This window comes from Dermochelys coriacea, chromosome 10 (genome assembly GCF_009764565.3).
Source record: "Dermochelys coriacea isolate rDerCor1 chromosome 10, rDerCor1.pri.v4, whole genome shotgun sequence".
Taxonomy (NCBI): Eukaryota; Metazoa; Chordata; order Testudines; family Dermochelyidae; genus Dermochelys; species Dermochelys coriacea.
Window position 1 is genome coordinate 28624215 of NC_050077.1, and position 19691 is coordinate 28643905.

At 42.5% G+C, this 19691-nt stretch overlaps 1 protein-coding gene across 26 annotated transcripts in view; it reads right to left on the reverse strand.

Moving 5' to 3' along the window:
* Positions 1-19691, reverse strand: part of RBFOX1 (RNA binding fox-1 homolog 1) — a 2470149-nt gene that overhangs the window by 1146595 nt on the left and 1303863 nt on the right. The window contains exon 1 of one of the 26 annotated variants that reach the window (XM_043493160.1): positions 19094-19537. The exons of 21 other annotated variants lie outside the window; for them this stretch is intronic. In XM_043493160.1, coding sequence (XP_043349095.1) covers positions 19094-19138 — 45 coding nt within the window. In that variant the 5' untranslated portion in view covers positions 19139-19537. Of the gene's footprint in view, positions 1-18875; positions 18904-19093; positions 19538-19691 lie in introns of those variants that run through there. 4 more of the 26 variants (XM_038419731.2, XM_038419733.2, XM_043493166.1 and 1 more) reach the window with 4 other exon arrangements.

Below are 19691 nucleotides of genomic sequence, written 5' to 3' on the forward strand. Positions count from 1 at the left end.
CAGGGGAAGCGGGGCAAGCGGAAGGCTCAAGCTCCGCTTCTCCCATCTGATGCAGAGGCCCCCCGGAAGACCAGGAAGGGGGGCACTGATGCCGAGTCTTCCGCTCTACCCACGGGTGTGTTCCATCCACCAGAGCCGGCTGGGGAAGATGTGGCAGCACCGGAAGGCAGTATCTCCCCTCCTCGGGAGTCCCTCCCCTCCAAGACCCCCGAGGCACCATCTGAAACCCCAGTGTGCCCCAAAGCAACCGTCACGTCAGGTGCCGCCGGGGAGAATCCCGGGGTAGCGGAAAACAATTTCCCGTCTATATATGAGGAGATCGAGGCCCTGGGTCTGACCCCGGTCACCCAGGGGGAGGACGATCCTACATCAGCGGGCCTCGATCTGGGCGACTTCACTCCAGCCCCCCTTTCCCCATGTTCCCTCCCCCTAACCATTGCTTCTGCTCCCACCTCCGAGGAGCCCGTGGACTCCTCCATCAACCTGGCTGCAGAGGGCACCCCGCTGAGAGCCGCCGAGCCAGTTGAGGCGACGGCCAGTGCCATGCGGCTGGAACCTGAGCCACCAGGGGCATCCCTTGCTGGTGAGGAGCATTCGACCTCCTTCCCGGGAGAGGACCCTACAGAAGAAAGTCCACCTCCTGATGCCGTGGCTGCCAAATCCACCAGAGAGCTTGTGCCCGGCGTCAGTGAGAGCCCTCTCCCGACCCAGACTCTCACCTCTACCCCTACCCCTGTCCTTTTCCCACCCACCTCCCGAGATATTATTGCCACCCCTGGGACTGTCTCCTTCCCCTTTCCAACAGATGACTCCCAGGGAGTGGCCTTTGTGTTTACCCGTCCAGACCCACCAGGGGCTGCTATCCTCCCTCCGCCGCCTCCTATCGCCCCAGCATTCAGATCAATCCATCAGGAGCCCCATCGGGAGTCCGCACCCTGTCTGCCCGTCTCGGTGGGCCACGGGGCTGTACCAAGGGCCCCGTCGGGGAGTAACCAGACCATAACCCCAGCCCCACATGCGCTGCGAGACGAGTTGCGGGAGTTTCTAGAAGACGTCCGTGGCTCCCGCAACAAAGTCCAGCTTGCCCTCCAGCGATGGGGGGACTTTAATCAAATGCTCCGGGCCGCAAGAGCCCTCATGGGGGAGGGGAAAAGGACCGGGAGGCAGGGCGCCGCAGCCTACCAGCGGGTCTGCCACTTCCGTGACTCCTTACTCACCTACGGGGTGGGTCACAGACTGCTGCGCGGCCCGCCGGGAGCCACGAGCATGCCTGCCGGCGAGAATCCCCCCCAGCCCTCCTCATGGCACCCTTTACCATTGCAACATTGAACACCCGTGGCTGTAGGATGGGTCTCCGCAGGTCCCAGGTGCTCTCCTTCCTTCGAGAGGGGAGGTACTCTGTGGTTTTCCTGCAGGAGACCCATATGGATCTGACCGCCAAAGACAGCTGGCGGCTGGATTGGGGGGACAGCGTCTACTTTAGCCACCTCACAGTTCGTACGGCTGGAGTGGCGACCCTGTTCTCCCCCAACCTACGGCCCGAGGTGCTGGGGGTCACCGAGGTTGTGCCGGGTCGCCTGCTGCACCTCCGGGTCCGCATGGAGGGGCTCGTAGTCAACCTCGTTAACATCTATGACCCAGCAGCGAGCCCGGAGCGGCTGCAATTCTATCAGCAGGCATCCGCCTTCCTCGGCACCTTGGGTCCTCAGGAGTGCCTGGTCCTGGGAGGGGACTTTAACATCACCCTTGAGGAGCAGGACCGCTCGGGGACCGAGCAGAGCCCGGCCGCCATCGCCGTCCTCCAGGAGATAGTCGAACACCACTCCCTGGTGGACGTCTGGCGCGACCACCACCCGGATGATACTTCCACGTTCACTTTTGTCCGGGTGGAGGTCCATCAGTCGCGCCACTCCCGGTTGGACCGAATTTATTTATCACACTTTCATCTTTCACGAGCCCACTCCTCCAACATCCGGCCGGCCCCATTTTCTGACCATCATATAGCCACCGTGACAGCCTCCCTCTGCGTGGAGAGGCCGGGGCCGGCCTATTGGCATTTTAACAACAGCTTGCTGGAGGATGCGGGCTTCGTGGTGTCCTTCCGGGAGTTCTGGCTGGCCTGGAGAGGGCAACGGCGTGCCTTTCCCTCGGTGCGGTGGTGGTGGGACTTAGGGAAGGTGCGTGCCCGGCTCTTCTGCCGTGACTACACCCGGGGCGCCAGCCGACGGAGGGATGCGGCGATAGAGCAGTTGGAACGGGAGGTCTTAGAGCTGGAGAGGCATCTGGCCGCCAGCCCCGAGGAACCACCCCTCTGCGGAGCGTGCCGGGAGAAGCGGGAGGAGCTCCGGATCCTCGAGGACCATCGGGCCCGGGGTGCCTTTGTTCGATCCCGCATCCGTCTCCTTCGGGAGATGGATTGTGGCTCCCGCTTCTTCTACGCCCTGGAGAAAAGAGGGGGGCTAAGCAACATATCATCTGCCTACTGGCAGAAGATGGCACCCCCCTCACGGATCCGGTGGAGATGTGCGAGAGGGCGAGAGCCTTCTACGCAAGCCTATTCTCCCCGGATCTGACCGATCCTAACGCTTGCAGAGTGCTTTGGGAGGAGCTCCTGACGGTCAGCGAGGGCGACCGAGACCGGCTAGAGCTGCCTCTCACTCTGGCCGAGTTCTCGGAAGCCCTCCGTCGCATGCCCACCAATAAATCTCCGGGCATGGACGGGCTGACCGTGGAGTTCTACCGCGTGTTCTGGGACATCCTGGGCCAAGACCTAGTCACCGTCTGGGCCGAGGCTTTGCAGAGCGGGGTCCTCCCTCTTTCATGCAGGCGAGCCGTGCTCGCCTTATTGCCGAAGAAGGGGGACCTCCGCGATTTACGAAATTGGCGTCCCGTCTCGCTCCTCAGCACGGACTACAAAATCGTGGCAGAAGTCATCTCCCTGCGGCTAGGGTCCGTGCTGGCGGACGTGGTCCACCCAAACCAGACCTACACCGTCCCGGGCCGCAGCATCTTCGACAACCTCTATCTGGTCCGGGACCTATTGGAACTTGGGTGTAGGGATGGTCTGTCGTTCACCCTCCTGTCCTTAGATCAGGAGAAGGCGTTCAACAGGGTGGATCACGCGTATCTCCTGAGCACTCTGCAGGCGTTTGGATTCGGACCCAGGTTTGTGAATTTTCTCCGGGTGCTGTACGCTTCCGCAGAGTGTCTGGTAAGGCTCAACTGGACCCTGACCGAACCGGTCAGCTTCGGGCGAGGAGTACGGCAGGGGTGCCCCCTCTCAGGCTAGCTGTACGCTCTAGCGATCGAGCCCTTCCTCTGTCTCCTCCGAAGGAGGTTGACAGGGTTGGTGCTGCGGTAGCCAGAGCTGTGGCTGGTCCTGTCGGTGTACGCTGATGACATGCTCCTCTTGGTCCAGGACCCGGGCGACTTGGTGCGAGTGGAGGCTTGCCAGGCCATATATTCGGCAGCCTCCTCTGCGCGAGTCAACTGGGTCAAGAGCTCTGGCTTGGTGGTAGGGGACTGGCGGCAGGCGAGCTCCCTCCCACCCGCGCTTCAGGCCATCCGGTGGAGCACGGGTCCGCTGCTCTATCTGGGCGTTTACCTTTCTGCCACGCATCCCTCTCCGCCGGAGAACTGGCAGAATTTAGAGGGCGGGGTGATAGAGCGGCTCCGGAAATGGACAGGACTACTCCGGTGCCTCTCCCTTCGAGGGAGAGCGTAGTGCTTAATCAACTAGTCCTGTCCATGCTCTGGTACCGGCTCAACACCCTGGTCCCGGCCCCGGCTTTCCTGACTAACCTCCGGACATCGATTCTGGAGTTCTTTTGGTCAGGACTGCACTGGGTCCCTGCAGGGGTTCTCCATCTACCTCTGGAGGAGGGAGGGCAGGGCCTAAAATGTCTGCTTACTCAGGTACATGTCTTCCGCCTCCAGACCCTGCAGAGGCTCCTTTATGGTGCAGGTAGTCCGGCGTGGAGCATACTGGCACACGCCTTCCTGTGCCGCTTCCGAGGGCTCCGATACGACCGGCAGCTCCTTTATCTCCATCCGAGAGGTCTTCCGCGAGACCTCTCTGGGCTGCCGGTATTCTACCAGGACCTCCTGCGGACCTGGAAACTCTTTACAACGAGCAGGTCCGTGGCGGCCACCGAGGGGGCAGATCTCCTCGCGGAGCCCCTGCTACACAACCCCCAGCTCTGTGTGCAGGTGGCAGAGTCCCGCTCGGTGCGCCAGAGGTTGGTCCTGGCAGAGGTCACAAGAGTCGGAGACCTCCTGGTCTATGACCGGGGAGACTGGCTGGATCCCCTAACCTTCGCTCAGCGCATGGGGCTTTCCAGACCTTGTACTCCCCGGCACATACTTCAGGAGGTGAAGGCCGCTTTGCCGCCCGCTGCTCGGGTTTATCTTGACCGGGTCCTGCACGAGGGCACACCCCGCCCATCCGCTACCCCAGGCCCACCGGACCTTTTAATTGGACCCCTGCCCCGTGGACCCAACCGATCCCTTCACCCCTTCACTAGAAGCCGGCTGCACGAGATGCAGCCGGTCTGCTTTCAAACCGCGCCAAGAAAACATCTCTACACGCTCGTGCTCAACACCCTTCACGCCCGCACCTCGTGTCCCGCCCTGATACAAAATGGCGGGACCTCCTGCCACCTTTGGAGGGTGAGGAGCCCCGGTGGGCCAGCCTATATTCCACCTTAGTCCCAAGGCCCGCCGGGGATGTCAGTTGGTGGCTCCTTCACGGAGCCATGAGCACGGGCGTGTACTTGGCGCGGTTCACTTCAACCCCAGACACCTGCCCCTTTTGCGGCGTGAGGTATACCCTGGCACATGTCTACCTGGAATGTGCCAGGCTGCAGCCCCTATTCCGGCTCCTCACCAATATTTTATTACATTTTTGGTTGCATTTCTCCCCTCACCTTCTCATTTATGCACTCCCTATCCGTGGCCCCACAAAGTCACGGGATCTCCTGGTCAACCTCCTCCTGGCCCTAGCTAAAATGGCCATCTACAAAACCAGAGTGAGGAGGTTGGCCGATGGAGTCTTCTGTGACTGTGGGGCCTATTTCCGATCCTCGGTCCGTTCATGTATCTGGGCAGAAAATTACTACAGAAAATGTATTGACACCCTCTCGTCAATGTGCAGCTGTGGTGAAAAAAGTTAGCAAAATGTTATGATTCATGAAGAATGGGATGTAGAATAGCATAAAAATTATAATGTCTTTATATAAATCAATAGTGTACCCTTTTCTGGAATACTGTGTTCAGTAGTGGTCACCCATTTAATAAAAGGATACCACAGAACTGAAGAGGGCTCAGAGAAGGGTGATGACAATGAAATAAAAAAACTGCATAGAAAAAAAAATCATATGAAGAAAAACTGAAAATATCAGAATTATTTACCTGAGAAAGGATATGAATAAAAGTATACAAAATAATGCATGGTACAGAGATGGTAGATTGGGAACTTCTGTTTTCCCTGTCTCATAAAACAAGAACAAGGGGATGTGCAACAACACTGAAAAGTGACATATAAAAGGAAATACTTTAAAAAAAGCATAATGTTAGACTATAGAGCTCATCGACACATTGTGCCAATGAAGCTGAGAATTTAGGAAGTTTTAAAGGGGAACTGGATATTTCTATGAACAGCAAGAATATCTAGAGTAATAAAGTTAAAGCTTTTTTTAAAAGGGTGATTTAAAGGGATATAAAGTCTCATTCTTCAGAGTTTACGTTAATCTCTTAAATATCAGTTGTTAGGATGAAATCTTCCTGGGGGGCAGGTTATCCCACATCTGCCTACTGTATGGTGTCCTGCACATTCCTCTGAAGTTTCTATTGCTGACCACTATCAGAAACTGTAATATTGTTCTAATGGACCACAGGTCTGATCCAATATGGCAACTGTTGTATTGTTATTTTAAGAGTTATGGGCTGTTGGGAAGGTAAAATCATAGCATAGGCCTCTGACAATAAATTTGATAGTTTACATGAAATTTATTCAGTTGTCTTTTGGAGATAACTTTTTAAACAGATTTGAGATTTTCTATGTAGTCACAGGATGTCACCATTGCTGCACACAAATTCAGAAGGCAGTATATTTATCTGAACCCTTAAATAAAGATCAGAAATTGTTGCTTTGAACATTTATATTTCTTATTGTTATTAGGGTATTAGTAATGCAATTTAATGTAGCTGAAAGACTAAGTACACCAACCCATAGGCAATTTTCTAGATTAATATCTTTGGGTAATGGTGAAAGGCTGAATGCCTTGTTCAACAAAAACAACCAAGTCACAATGATGATAATATTTTAAGTATTTTAGCAATTTTATTTTTATTATGTCAGTGGGATGTTGCCCGTGTAGTTTGCAGTAATTGATTCCCCCATCGTACCCCCTACCACCACCATTTTATTTCATTAAAGATTTCTGAATCCCACAGTTCAGGCTCATCAAGACATTTTCCAGCTAATCTCATTATCTTTCTTCATGTGTAGGCCTCATCTTAAGTATACATTATGAATCCTATTAGGAAAAAAGGGCTTTAATTAACAGTATAAAACCTACAGTTTATAAGAAAACAACAAGACACTCCCCTTCCATCTAGGAATATGTGATTTGCCATACAAAATCAGATAACTGGTCCATCCACTTTGGTGTCCTGCCTAGAAAAGTGGCCAATACTTGATACTTTGGGGGATGTGGGGAAACAAACCTTAAATAATTGTGCAATGCTAAACAAAGGGCACATTCAGCTTGGATCTGTCCTTTTATACAGAAAACCCCCTTCCTGAATGTTAACATGGCACCATCTACACAGTAGTTCAGTTCTTCCTCACATAGACCTGGAGAGATTAGAGATACCTGGAGAGAATAGAGCCATTACAAACCATATGCTTTAAAACCTTATACCTAAAGGCCTAACCATATAGACTTTTTTACAACTATATTTTGCTTCTTACAGCTCCTGCTGAGAAAAGATTCAAAGTATCTTTTCTTAAGGAATTTACTTTCTCTTTAATGTCTGTGGGCCATTTTATGCTTCCTAAGTCTCTTGTGTATGCCTCATTATCCCACACTGTGTTCCACATTTGGGGTATGGCAGGTTAAGAGGTTTGACACAATAATACATTTTAACTTCAGAACATCATGAAGTGACTCGTGCTTTGTGCAGTGAAACCAAGAAATATCCCCCAAAAGCCCATACAGTTCTAATAAGTCTTGGGCAGCTCCTGAGGGGAGACATTTGGGGCTGGGTAAAATGCTGTGAGAAGCCCAACAGATTTATAAAACACTAAGTAAACTACAAAGAACACACACTTTTCTGTAATATTGGGAAGCTTAAAATTATAAGAGTTGAAATAAGAAAAATAGAGCAGAAATATGAAAAAGTACTAAAGGTAGGGATACATAATAGTTTACTCGATTTTCCTGTCTCCCTAGCCATCTGTATTGACGGAATTATTTTTGTATGCTTCTACACAAAGTGAAATTAGAACAAAAACCATAATTGTAAATAAAGAAGATGATTGCCATGTTTTTCAATCCCCTTGCCTATTTGCTACAAGACACTGCTGGGTATCTCATGTCTTTCTTGTTAACATTTCATGGAGCACTTCCACAAACATACGTTTGTTCTTGTTCTCAACATTTTGTTCTGTCACTGCGACAGATGGCTTTACATGGAAGCATATGAAAATATTAAATACTTTATAAACCAGTTGAAGTTTGAAATGCCTGTGACTAATGACTGTCTTGACAACTACTTTTTATTACAGATATAAAGAATTCTATTTAGTGCTGCCATCTCACTTGTTCTATTTGCTACAGTATTTTTTAAAGCTACAGTATTCTAGGAGCTTGTTTAACATCAGTATTGTTTCATTATATTGAGCCGGCACTCCATACTTTATTCTACTGTCTGTTCAGAGAAGACTAGTGCAACCACACTGCTGGGAAGCTGGTGATGGAGACTAGAGAAATTATGGTTGGGTAGGGCAGGAGCTGACATCATGCCATTGTAGATTCTGGAGCATGGTGGAAAAGCATTCATCAGTGTCCTTAATCCATCTTTAAGAAAAGATGTAGCATTTGCTTACCCAGCATCAGGTTTGCAGGAACACACTAATCTAGATCACAGCCCTGATCCCACATCATTCAGACACACACCTCTCTCTGGTGTGCAATGTTCATGGGAGGACCAACTCCCCTTCCTCAATATGGCTGACCCTTAAACACGAATCTCGGAGAGGAAGGGGTCCTCCTCTACTCTTTCTCTTCACTCCCTTCATATTCTGAGGCAAACATAGTTTAACCCTAAGTCTTCCCTGGCCAATTTTACATCAGACTAAAAGTGCTATGAATAATGACTATGCAGAGGGCGAGTTGCGATTGCTGCTCCTGATTGGCTAAGAACCATGCACATCCAATTACTTTTGTTCCCTTCTGTCACCACTCTAGTCTGCTCTTTTGTCTGACCCCCTTGTCATGTCTTATCATTTAGACAGCAAGCTCTTTGGGGTAGGAGCATCATTTTCTATATGTGTGTACAGCACCTAGCACAATGGGCCCTAGTCTGGTTGGTGTCCACTAGCTATTCTAACATTAGTATTAAATAATAATAAGCAGCTGCTACTGTTCTCTCTAAAATGTTGTTATAACTTGACTTTTTTTCCCCAGAAAACCTAGAAATTACTGAATAAGATTATGACTGGAAGATGAGAAAGTGTGTGCAATTTCTACAATTGAAACTGACTTTCTAGAAAAAGTAGAGTACAGTCAGATGAGTTTAGTTTGCTTGCCTGTTCAAAATCTTAAAAAAACAACTCAGGAGACCAGGAATTCTTAATACAAAGCACAGAGATGTGTTACAATATTTGCCCAGTACCAATTCCTTTAAATGTTCCAAACCTAAACATATTGTAACTGTACTAACAGTCTATTAAAAGGGCTTTGTTACTGTAGTTTTTCTATTAAAATATAAGAAACATCTTATAGGAAAGTAGGAAATCTGGCACACGATATAATTTTCATACTAACTGATTCATGTGCTTTTCATTATACGATGAAACATTTGAAAGGTGAATTAAAAAAACTTAATAGTATACCCTTTATCATACTTTATGTACCATACAGCAAAGTACAGCAGAGAGGATAAGCATTGGGATTTTATTTTAAGCTTTATGGAAGGCAACCATTTTCAGACTTATCAGAATTAGTTATTGTTTTGATGAAGATAATTATAATACAACTCCATGTAGCCTTAAATCATAGAAAGCAATGCCCGAGATAATTTTTACCAATGTACAATGAATATTTCACATTGAGAAGTTAGGATCTTCAGGAATCAGACTATCAACAAATTAACTTGCTTAATAAATATAAAATAGGGAACTAAGCATTTCATGGGAAATCAGTTTTATAATTTAGGAGTCATGACACTATCTTTTTAAAAAAAGAATACACAGAGGTCAATCGCTCTTCCTTAAAAATAATTTATATTTTATGTTTTCATGACAAAATTTTGTCAAAAGTCTAAATTTGTTCAAAGTTATAGACAAGGCCTGGTATAAAGCAAGCAACAAATTAACTTTTTAACAAAACCATTAATAACCCTGAGTTCCACCTTAGGTTTGTGGTTAAAATCTTGTGCTCTCTCCTTTTAAGGAAGATAATTTAGTCTGCAATCTTTACCATTTGATCACTAAAGACTAAATTGTGCCATGTTAGGCAAGCCCGTTTCCCAGTGACATTCCAGCTCACAGACAGAAGGCTTCCTGGAATGAAAAGTGAGCATCTGCTTCACTTCTATAAGGAACTCAGCATAACCCCCATCTATGCCTTCTGTCCCTTTTGAGTGCTATGCATCTATAGACAACAGGGGAGAAGAAACCTTCACGGTGAGTGCACAGAACACAATGTGCTTGGCTCTTGCATCAGCCACATAAGGAGGAGAAAAGTGCATCCCTCTCTTCCACCGCTACTGCATATTCACATAGAGGTCAATTAGAATATATCAAGTTGCACATGGAGATTTGTAATATGGTCTAAGCTTAACTACTAAAATTACCTAATCAGCTTTCATATAAGGTGGCTTTATGCCATGTTTATGCTTCCACCCTTCAATCATGAGCTCCTGTTGCAACTTAATAATGTTCTGAGTTGTGCCCAGGTGCCAACGAAGGCCTGTGAAGCCCCCTGTGAATGCCAAAAGTATAGGACAGATCCATCAATAGCTATTAGCTAACATGGTCAGGGACACAACCCCACCCTCCAGATATTCCTTAACCTCCGACTGCCAGAAGCTGGCAGTGGACAGCAAGGGATGGATTACTTGAAACTGCCCGTTCTGTTCCTTCTCTCTGAAGAATCTGGCACTGGCCAGGATACTAAGCTAGATGGACCATTGGTCTGACCCAGTATGGCTGTTCCTCTGTTCACAGCCCTTCCCCTCTGATCATTCTGCCTACACTCTCTGTACGCCAGAAGCTGCAAAAGAATGGTAACATAGAGCCAGCCACTCCACTTGCATTCTGTCACTGGGACTCCCCAAGTGGCCACCTAAGATGGCTTTACAGCCTCACCCCCTGCCCTGTACTGCCAGAGGAGGGTATAATATCCTACAATACCCAGTTTTATTTTGGTTTGTTTTTAATTGGTAGGATAAATTAACTTACTTCATAGAAGTCTAACAGTAATTCCAAGTGAGGGCAGGGACTGCTATTTAGCAGGTATAGACAACTGCAGAGTTAACTGTTTTTGAATATACTAGCAAGGAAGTCTAGTACAAAATATATCCTGCATTTTCAATATAAAAATAGCAAATTTACTATCCAGGTATAGTCTGACTACTTGAAACTCACTAGTAGACCATAACAAGTCAGATTAATATTAAAGGCCTCTTTTCTAAGGAATATTGAGTCTGGCTCATTCACCATTCTTGGACTGAGTTCTGGGATCACTGAATATCTAGTATCCAGTATAACATTACATCTATAGATCTTGATTCCTCACCAGATTATATTGGCCTAAAGTGTAGCCTGATTTGAGATCAAAGTCTAAATTCAAAAATAGGCCTAAGTTAAAAAAATAGAGATGGGCCAACGAAAATGCAGGATTCAAAATGCCTATGAAATTTGAGGTAATTTGTTACCATTAACTAGAATAGAGCAGAGTTAAGTCACTCCAAAACCTTTTTCAAAACCCCACCTTATTTTTAACACTGTTGTTAAATCTATAGTATGCATACTTTGAACAATAATTTAATAGTAAAAGGAAAAACAGTTAATGTATTAGTAACCTTACCGTAATTTGAACCTACCTATGTACTCTGTTTGACATTAGTTAATAGTTAGTGGCCACAAATGGGTGAACAATAAGAAAATGTCAGTCATATAAACAGTTTTTAAGTCTTTAATTTTAAATTAATGTAGACGCATCACTTCTGCAGGGGTGCAGGAATTAGGGGTGCTGTGGGTGCGACAGCACCCTCTGGCTTGAAGTGGTTTCCATCACATGCAGCGATTACACTTTTGTTCAATGGCTCTCAGCACCCCCACTATACAAATTGTTCCAGCTCCACTGCACTTCTGTTTCAGAGATCAAGAGCCATTTCAATGAATGAAGTTCCTATTCCATTCTCAACAGGGCACACAGATGTTCAGTCAGGGCTTGATCCATAGTCTATTGAAATCAGTTGAACGATTCTCGGTAACCACACCAACACCCTTCATAGGGTTTGGCTTTACTGGCAACTCGTAACACACATCCCTGTCCAATGCTGACTGACATGAGGGTGCCAACCAGTCACCCTCAGCCCCAGTTTCCTAGTTTGCTCTCCCTAGAGAGCTACTTTCACCTCCTTTGTATCAAGGGAGCAGTTAATGAGCAATCCCTCAGGGTGCCACAATGGGTCACTAAAACATTAGCTTTTCACACAGGCTTCTAAAACCTGTTAATGGAGCGGGTCAACAGAAAAATCATGCCAACCTGTTACAATTGTTGAATTGTATTGAATTGCTCAGGACACACAGGTGAATGAACGACAGATATTGGAATGAATTTTAAGCAGCAGGCCACAACTATATTATCACTGGGTAGGGGTGATAGATGTCCCTCTCATATAGTAGGCATTTAACTGGACTTAGCATGTGGTTACTGGGCTCCCCCATTAATGCGGTAAACACCTCCCCCCATCACCAGGACTCACCTCCCTTATGAATCCTCTAATCCTTCACCCATGGGCAGGAAGGTGACAGTACCACAGGGTACCTATATCTGTGAAGTCTTCAGGCTTCCCCTTACAGGCACAAGGTCCACTAGCTAAAATCCCAGGTCTCATTTACCTCTGGGAACAGGCCCTTTTAGTTTTTATCTGCACTAGACATGATCCACAACAGTTATATTTTCCTATAGTTTTAGAATATAGAATTAGTTATAGAATTTTAGAATTCTAAATCCTTCTCTTGTTTACTCCAAATGTTCCTCCATAATTCTTTTGTGAAAGTGAAAAATAACCCCAACAGACCTCATCCAATTTGGCCCTATGGGAAAAAAATCCTTCCTGAAAATGTGATTGATTGGACCCACAGCATCCTAGAAACACAGATAGCTATCTATAACTATAGAAGGAAGAGATTTAAAATTACTGGGGGGAGGGCGGGAGAGAGAATGTGAAAGCAAGTTAGCTACCACCCTCCTCCCCTCACCAGTCAATGGGAGGCAGCAAGCCCAATGTGGGGAGGGAGCAGGTCAGGCCTAGCTTGTGCATCTCCCCTTCCCCCTTCCTCCTGGCAGCAGCTCCCATGAGGCAGGGGGAGGCATTTTTCAGGCATGGATGCTCTCCACATTTCCTCGTGGACTAACCAGACATCTCCCCACTGAGATGGGGAGCGGTATTGTACTACCTTGTTCTCCTTCTTACAGTGGTTTGTTGGTAGGAGGAACCAATTTAAAAAAAAAATTGTCAAATCTATTTGTAAGATGTTTAAAAACACCTAAGAGCATGGTCACCATGTTTGTCCTTGGTAAATATAATTGCTGCAAGTCAAGATCGTGTGATACAAAGGATATTTTCCAGTTTCTTTCCTTTGGGAACTAAAAAAAGGATGCTCACCTTCCAAGGAAGAGTGGCCTAGAATTATGTTTCAAATTGGTACCTCCAAATGTGCAGAAGGAAGTAAAAGAAATGAAGATGATTTAGAAGCTGTGGTATTGGCAGAATGTATACACATTTAATTGGAGTTGAATTTGTAATACTGAGGACCATTGAGGACTCATTGTTGGAATGAAATGCTGTTTGGAATGGGATTTTATTCTCGGTTAGACATTTTTGCTCCTTGACAAGTCAGCAGTAATATTCTCTGGGAACTGTCATGATTAATGTTGTTTCCTTTTTATGTGCTTCTGATATGTAAATAAAGAGGTGGCCTTGTGTGGCACTGGCTTAATTAATTTGGCAAGTAGGAAGGATGTGCAAAACTGACACTGTTCACAGCTTTCTAAATAATCAAACTTTCTCAAAAGTTAAGAGTCTCAAAAGGAAAAATGTTAAATGATATTTCACAATCCATCTAGTCTTGCAGACTATTCTAACTAAACCTGTTTGGGTTTGCTTCTTTGTTGTGTTGTTTCCTATTACTACCAATTACTAAACTTTCTCTGTATACATGGCTGATATAGCCTTTTGAATCAACCCGTTTATGTTGTCCATATTATTCATTGGTATCATACCCCAGAAGTTTGGGACATCACAAATCAGAAGCAGTAACAGAGCTGCAATCACTAGCACTGTAGAATCACAGATGATGAATTGGGCCAGAAAATCAGGATGATTAAATAGGAGACACCATCTGCTTACATATCTGGGTAATCAGCAATAGTACAAAAGGAAAAATACATGACAGTCTAATGAGGCTTGGGTTAAATAATGTGTTTTTAAAAGCTTGCCTGAATGTGGCAGTGGTTCTTCAAAGACACTGTTGCATCATCATAAGTGTAATTAATCACTGAAATGATGCTATTTTTTGTTGCAAGTCTCATATGATTGTGTTAATTCCAAGTTATAGAAGAATAGTATTTTAAATAAGCAACACTGAAATTCCAAAGCTATTGCTTAATTTATATAATATATTTTTGTATTTACAGATTAGAGAAAAATCTGGTTAGGATTAATTATTTTAACTAATAGCCAAAAACAAGTGACTGTTCTTCTCCTGTATTTCACTTTTCATTATCGAAAAATAAATTCCCCTCTACTTATTATTTGTAAAATTAAAACATTTAACTTTTTATAAGGGAAAAACCCACATGCCTAGTTCGTAGACACATATTCATAAAGTAAACAAAATAAATTAATATTTATATTTTCAGTGGCAGCCTATTATATAAAGTATATTTAATTTGCAAGGAGTAACAGGGTGATTCTCAAACATCATCGATTTTAAAATGTCACACTCCAACATTATGAGTTGGCAGTTTCTATTGAGGCTTTATTTTGGAGGAAGACTATCCATCTAATTTATTGACTATGATCAGTTTATTTTTTTCCCAGGTTAGATTCACATCCAACATTATATAAAGGGTAGAAATTCCACATACAACTTGTGTAAATCACTGAAAAATATATGCAATATTAATATTAGCCACCTAGATGTAGCTTTTCAGTGATCTACCTAATTGTCCTTAACAAAATATACATTTTCTTTACGCTCATATTAGCTAAAAGAAATCCTTGCATTGATTCCTACAGGCAATTTACTAGTCTCTCAAAGTTACATGAATCAAAATATAGGTAAGTAAATGAGAAGTTGCCAAAACCAAATAATATTACGTGCATTTGATTGTCAGTATTGCATCTGTTGACAGTGAAGTACTCAAATAAAAATTGCACAGGCAAATGCAGATTAAGGATTTTTCTAATAGTCTCTGTATTTTTTGCAAGCACCTGACAAAAAAGAATACTCTGAATTCTTTATACAGCTGAAAAAGAAAAAAATGAAAGCATGTTAAGTCCAAGCAGTAAAATTGGGCTTTTTGTCATTTTTAATTGCTTGAATTCATTACCTATTTTTGCTGAACAAAAACTGAATGTTAACTTGCAGACTCAAGCAATGTCTCCATTTTAGCACTTTCAAAAAAGTAACTTTTATTGCAAGACCAATTGGGACGGGGGAAAGACAACTAGTATGTCTCCCCTATATACATTTCATATTTTTGACCATCAGAAAACTGTCCCTGACTAAAAATCAAGTTCCTGTGCATACAAATTGTAGTTAATCATCTAACAAAAATAGTCTGCTATTCATACGCACCTGGTGGAAGAAACTGTATTGTGTTTTATTTTCAATTAATCTCAATGGTAAATCATAGCCTATATAACTTAACCTGGTTAACTGAAATCAAATGCTGAAAATGCATTATGAAGATCAATGTTAAGAAGTGCTTACATTCTATATATTAATCCCCAAAGCAAACAGACTCACACTATCAAAATTGAAGTTCACATTAAATAAAAGCATGGAATGCAAATCTCCTAGATAGAAGACAGTAGCTTTGCTACCACTCTTATTGTCTCCATTTGTCTGAGAGACTCTCTTAAAAACTATATAGAAGAAGGTTGGATCAGAGTTTTCTGAGTTAATACACTACAGTTGAATTTTATTATAAATTAAAATTTTATTATATGGTTATAAAATTAAGCTTAACCCCCTTAAACATTTTGGAAATAAATGCTGAAAATACCTCTGATTAAAAGGAATTCATCAATAATTCATAGTTTTTTTGTTAGCCTCATAAATGCCATTCCAAATATCTCATTTCCCCAAAATATCAGTTTTCTCTCATCAAAATGTAATGCGAGGACCAGTGGATGTTAGGGGAGACTTGTTTATTATGCAGCTTTTTTAGACAAAGCTGCACTCCTTACCCCCTACTGACTGAAAGATGTAATTTACATTATGCAAATCAAGCATGCAACTCTATTATTACTCTGAAAACAAGTGAAATATGCAATATGACATTTTAGTCTTATATTGAAAAAGAGTACCTTTGAAAAGCAATTACCTATATTTCTGTGTATGTTATTGAACTTGTCTTAGTGTTGACCTCTGTAAATGCTACTGACAAGAAAACTTTATTTGTAATATACTTCAAAACTAGATAAAAATCAAGTTTTCAATATTGATTTCTAGACTAATTGTATAACAAGCCCATTTACTGGAAAATAATGAGACAATGCCATGACTTTATTTTTAAAAGAACCAATATTTCCCTCAAATGAATACGCTTAAAAAGTTGCCATATTGCTTTTCTATGAGGCAAGTTCAAAACTGCGTTTCTGATTCCCAAAAATTTCATCTCAACTACTGAAGAATAGTCATACTAAAGCCATTGACTTCTTCTAATAATTCTACGAGTATAATGCCTTCTGATGAAATAATTTGTAGAAAAGTGTCTGAAACTTAATATCTATGTAAATAAAGCAAAATAGGCTGAAAGATTGCTTCAGGGAGCTTGAGTTAGCTTAAAAAGAAATCCCACTTAAATATTAAATATTTTAATAAAACATCACAACAAGTTTGGATAAGACGTATTCACTTGTGAAAAACTACACACCTTTTTCTCAGAATCACTTTATGTGTTATTTCTTACCTTCTACCACAATCACGTAAGAGCAATACTCGATCATGTTTCATTTCTCTCTCAATTCATTTCTGACATTACATTTGGTTTGCCAACATTTTTGTAATTTAACATCACTATAAAATATTGCTGATCATGCTGTATTAATTTAAACGTAAAAATAGTCATAGTGCAAGCCTCTAGCACAATTAACAAAAAAAGGTTTATTATTTATTTTATTAATATTTATTTATTTTATGGTAAAATGTATAATTTTATAAGCAAAGCCGAACAGGTAAGTGAAATGAAACAATTATGTCGAAAATATTAAACATTCCTACTTTAAAGGAACTACTGAAATATTTTGACTCATTTGAAGTTTATAAAGTTAGAAGATAACGCCTTTTGGAAAAAAGCGATCCTTTTGTTTAACAGAATGAATGAAATTGTTTCATGGAAAACAGAAGGAAGAAAAAAGTTTTAATCTTCCAAACTTAGGCATGACATTTTAAGTAGTTTAATTAAAGTCTCTGATTACATTTGCCAAGAAATCAACATATTAGATATTAGGAAGATAAGGACTAAATATAAATTCTTTTACAGCACAAAAAGAAATAGCAGGATCATAAGATATAGTGAGCATATAACATTTTGAAGAGCAAATAGTCTGATACTATTTTTAGCAAGAGAAGTACAATTCACTTAATCCGTCAATAGATATAAGATTGAGTGATTAAGTATGTGGACACACACACATACACACACACACACCCTATCTTTAAGGATCACACTAAAATCCATTATTTATGCTTTTTCTATTATTCATAAATGAAAGCCATGAAACAGGTATCAGTACTGCACTGATTATTGAGGTCTGGGGTGCAACATAGATTATGGAACAGCTGTAGAGGGTTTTGCAGCACTTTCCAAAATTTAAACTGTCATACTCAAATATATATATATATAAATAAATAATACAGCATTAACCAATATACATGTTATGATGATTAAAGGAAATAAAAATGTTTTAACAGAATACTGAGTTGTGTTGGAACCCAAAATACCAGTATTTAATGCTACCAGAAATAAATTACTAACTTCCTACTTATTTAGATAAGTTTCAATTACTTCTATAACAAACCATATTTCCTTAAAAGAGTATGTATGGGAATGGAAAAGATAGTTTTAGATCATTTTACATACTAAAATACAGAACCGACTAAAATACCTGAAAAGTACCTTAAAGTACAGTATTACAAGCAGTGTGATTTTATGGAGCCTAAACTTAGATATTTGCTATCAGCTCCTAACTACGTAAAATACACAGTAAACAATATTGCACTACATAACTGTGCTGGAGGAAGCAGTAAGTTGTCTAAAATGTATGGCCCTCCAGGTCTGTCTGAAAACGTTATTTTTAACACCTTATTTTCCTGAACATTGTTCCACATTTTTCAACCTTTTTTTTTAAAGAAAGGAAATGTTCAAAGTAGTTGGCAATATCCCAGTTACTCTGTAACCAAACAAGGTTCTTAACCATAAATCCATTTTTTTTCGGAAATATGCATATTCTTTAGTATATATTTTAACAAAGTTAATTCAACTATATGTAAAGGTAGAAGAGTTTTAATTATAAAAATATTGCCACAGTCTATCCACTCATGCTCTAACATGTACACTACACAATTACATGGGATCAACTTTAAAAACATCAGTAAAAAGTGCACCTGTTCTAACATGCTAATGTATCACCAATAGAAAGTATTCAGGTACCTGAAACTTCTTAAAGATGTTACCTATTTGGTCAATAATCCTGCAAAGTGTCTATTAAAAAGCAATACTGTACCTTAAAAAATCATTCTTAATTAGATCCCTGCAGTATTTCATATAAATGCTAATATATATCCCATCAAAAGAAAGTTAAACATCTCTCTGAAGATGAAGTTCACACAAACTTCAGTCAGGCACAAAGAAAGGATGAACAATTAATCCCACCACATCTCAGTTTCTATAAGCACTGCATACAGGCAGGCATCTAAACACACATATTCAGCCACAAATTATACATACATAAACATAAGCACAACCCTTTGGAGAATTAGTCCTGTACACTTACATACCATATACCTTTCATAATATGAAAACGCATCAGCATGCTTCTAATATTGCTCTTGGGTTTTATTCCGTCAATTGCTCAATTCCCTATTCTAATCACACAGCCAGAAGCCACATGCAAACACTAACCTCTCTGCATTAATGTTCAGAAGCCACTGAAGGCAGCTACACAATAACAGCAGCCAAATATGTCAATTTGCACCCCCCCCACCACCACACCTACTCCCGCACCCTCCTGCATCTCTGTCAATGGGTTTAATGTTTGTGCTCCATGTCATTTACCAAGGCTATCTTTACCCTTTTTCCTCTCTCTCCCTTAAATTGTTTAAAACCTTCTTCTGTCTTACCTGAAGGGCATCTCCCACGACTGCAATTAGCTGCCAAGATTTCATTGTCGGCTGCAAAGTGCCTCCTGTTTCCTCACCAGGAGAACACAAGAGAAGTAAGGGGAAACAGCAAACGGTACCCACGTGCTGGCAATATAAATGACTACAGACATCTGTCGTGCTTGCTATGTGTTTGCTCCGTTCTGCTTTTCTGCCTGCCTCAGTGCTTGTATTAGGTCTAGATGCACCTACAGCTCATAACCCCAGGGAAGAATAAAATAAAAAAGCACACAAAGAAAAGATACAAAAGGGCTACTGATGCAAGGCAAAACCAAAGATTTCAAGGTTGGCTTGGCAAGGATAAGATTATGTATGCCCCCACAACCAATATATGTATATTAGATATGCAATACTATAATACTCCCCATCCTGAGTCTTTTACTAGAGCTATTGCCAGCACTGTGTTGGTACCACTATCTCTCTCTCTCTCCTGCACATGTCCCTTCCTTGTTCTTTCAAGCATTAAATATGTACCACATGACAGAATAGGGCACCTTGCACAGTCCTCTGAGTCCACACTTGACAACCAATTTTAACTCGCAAGCAATGAAACGTCTGA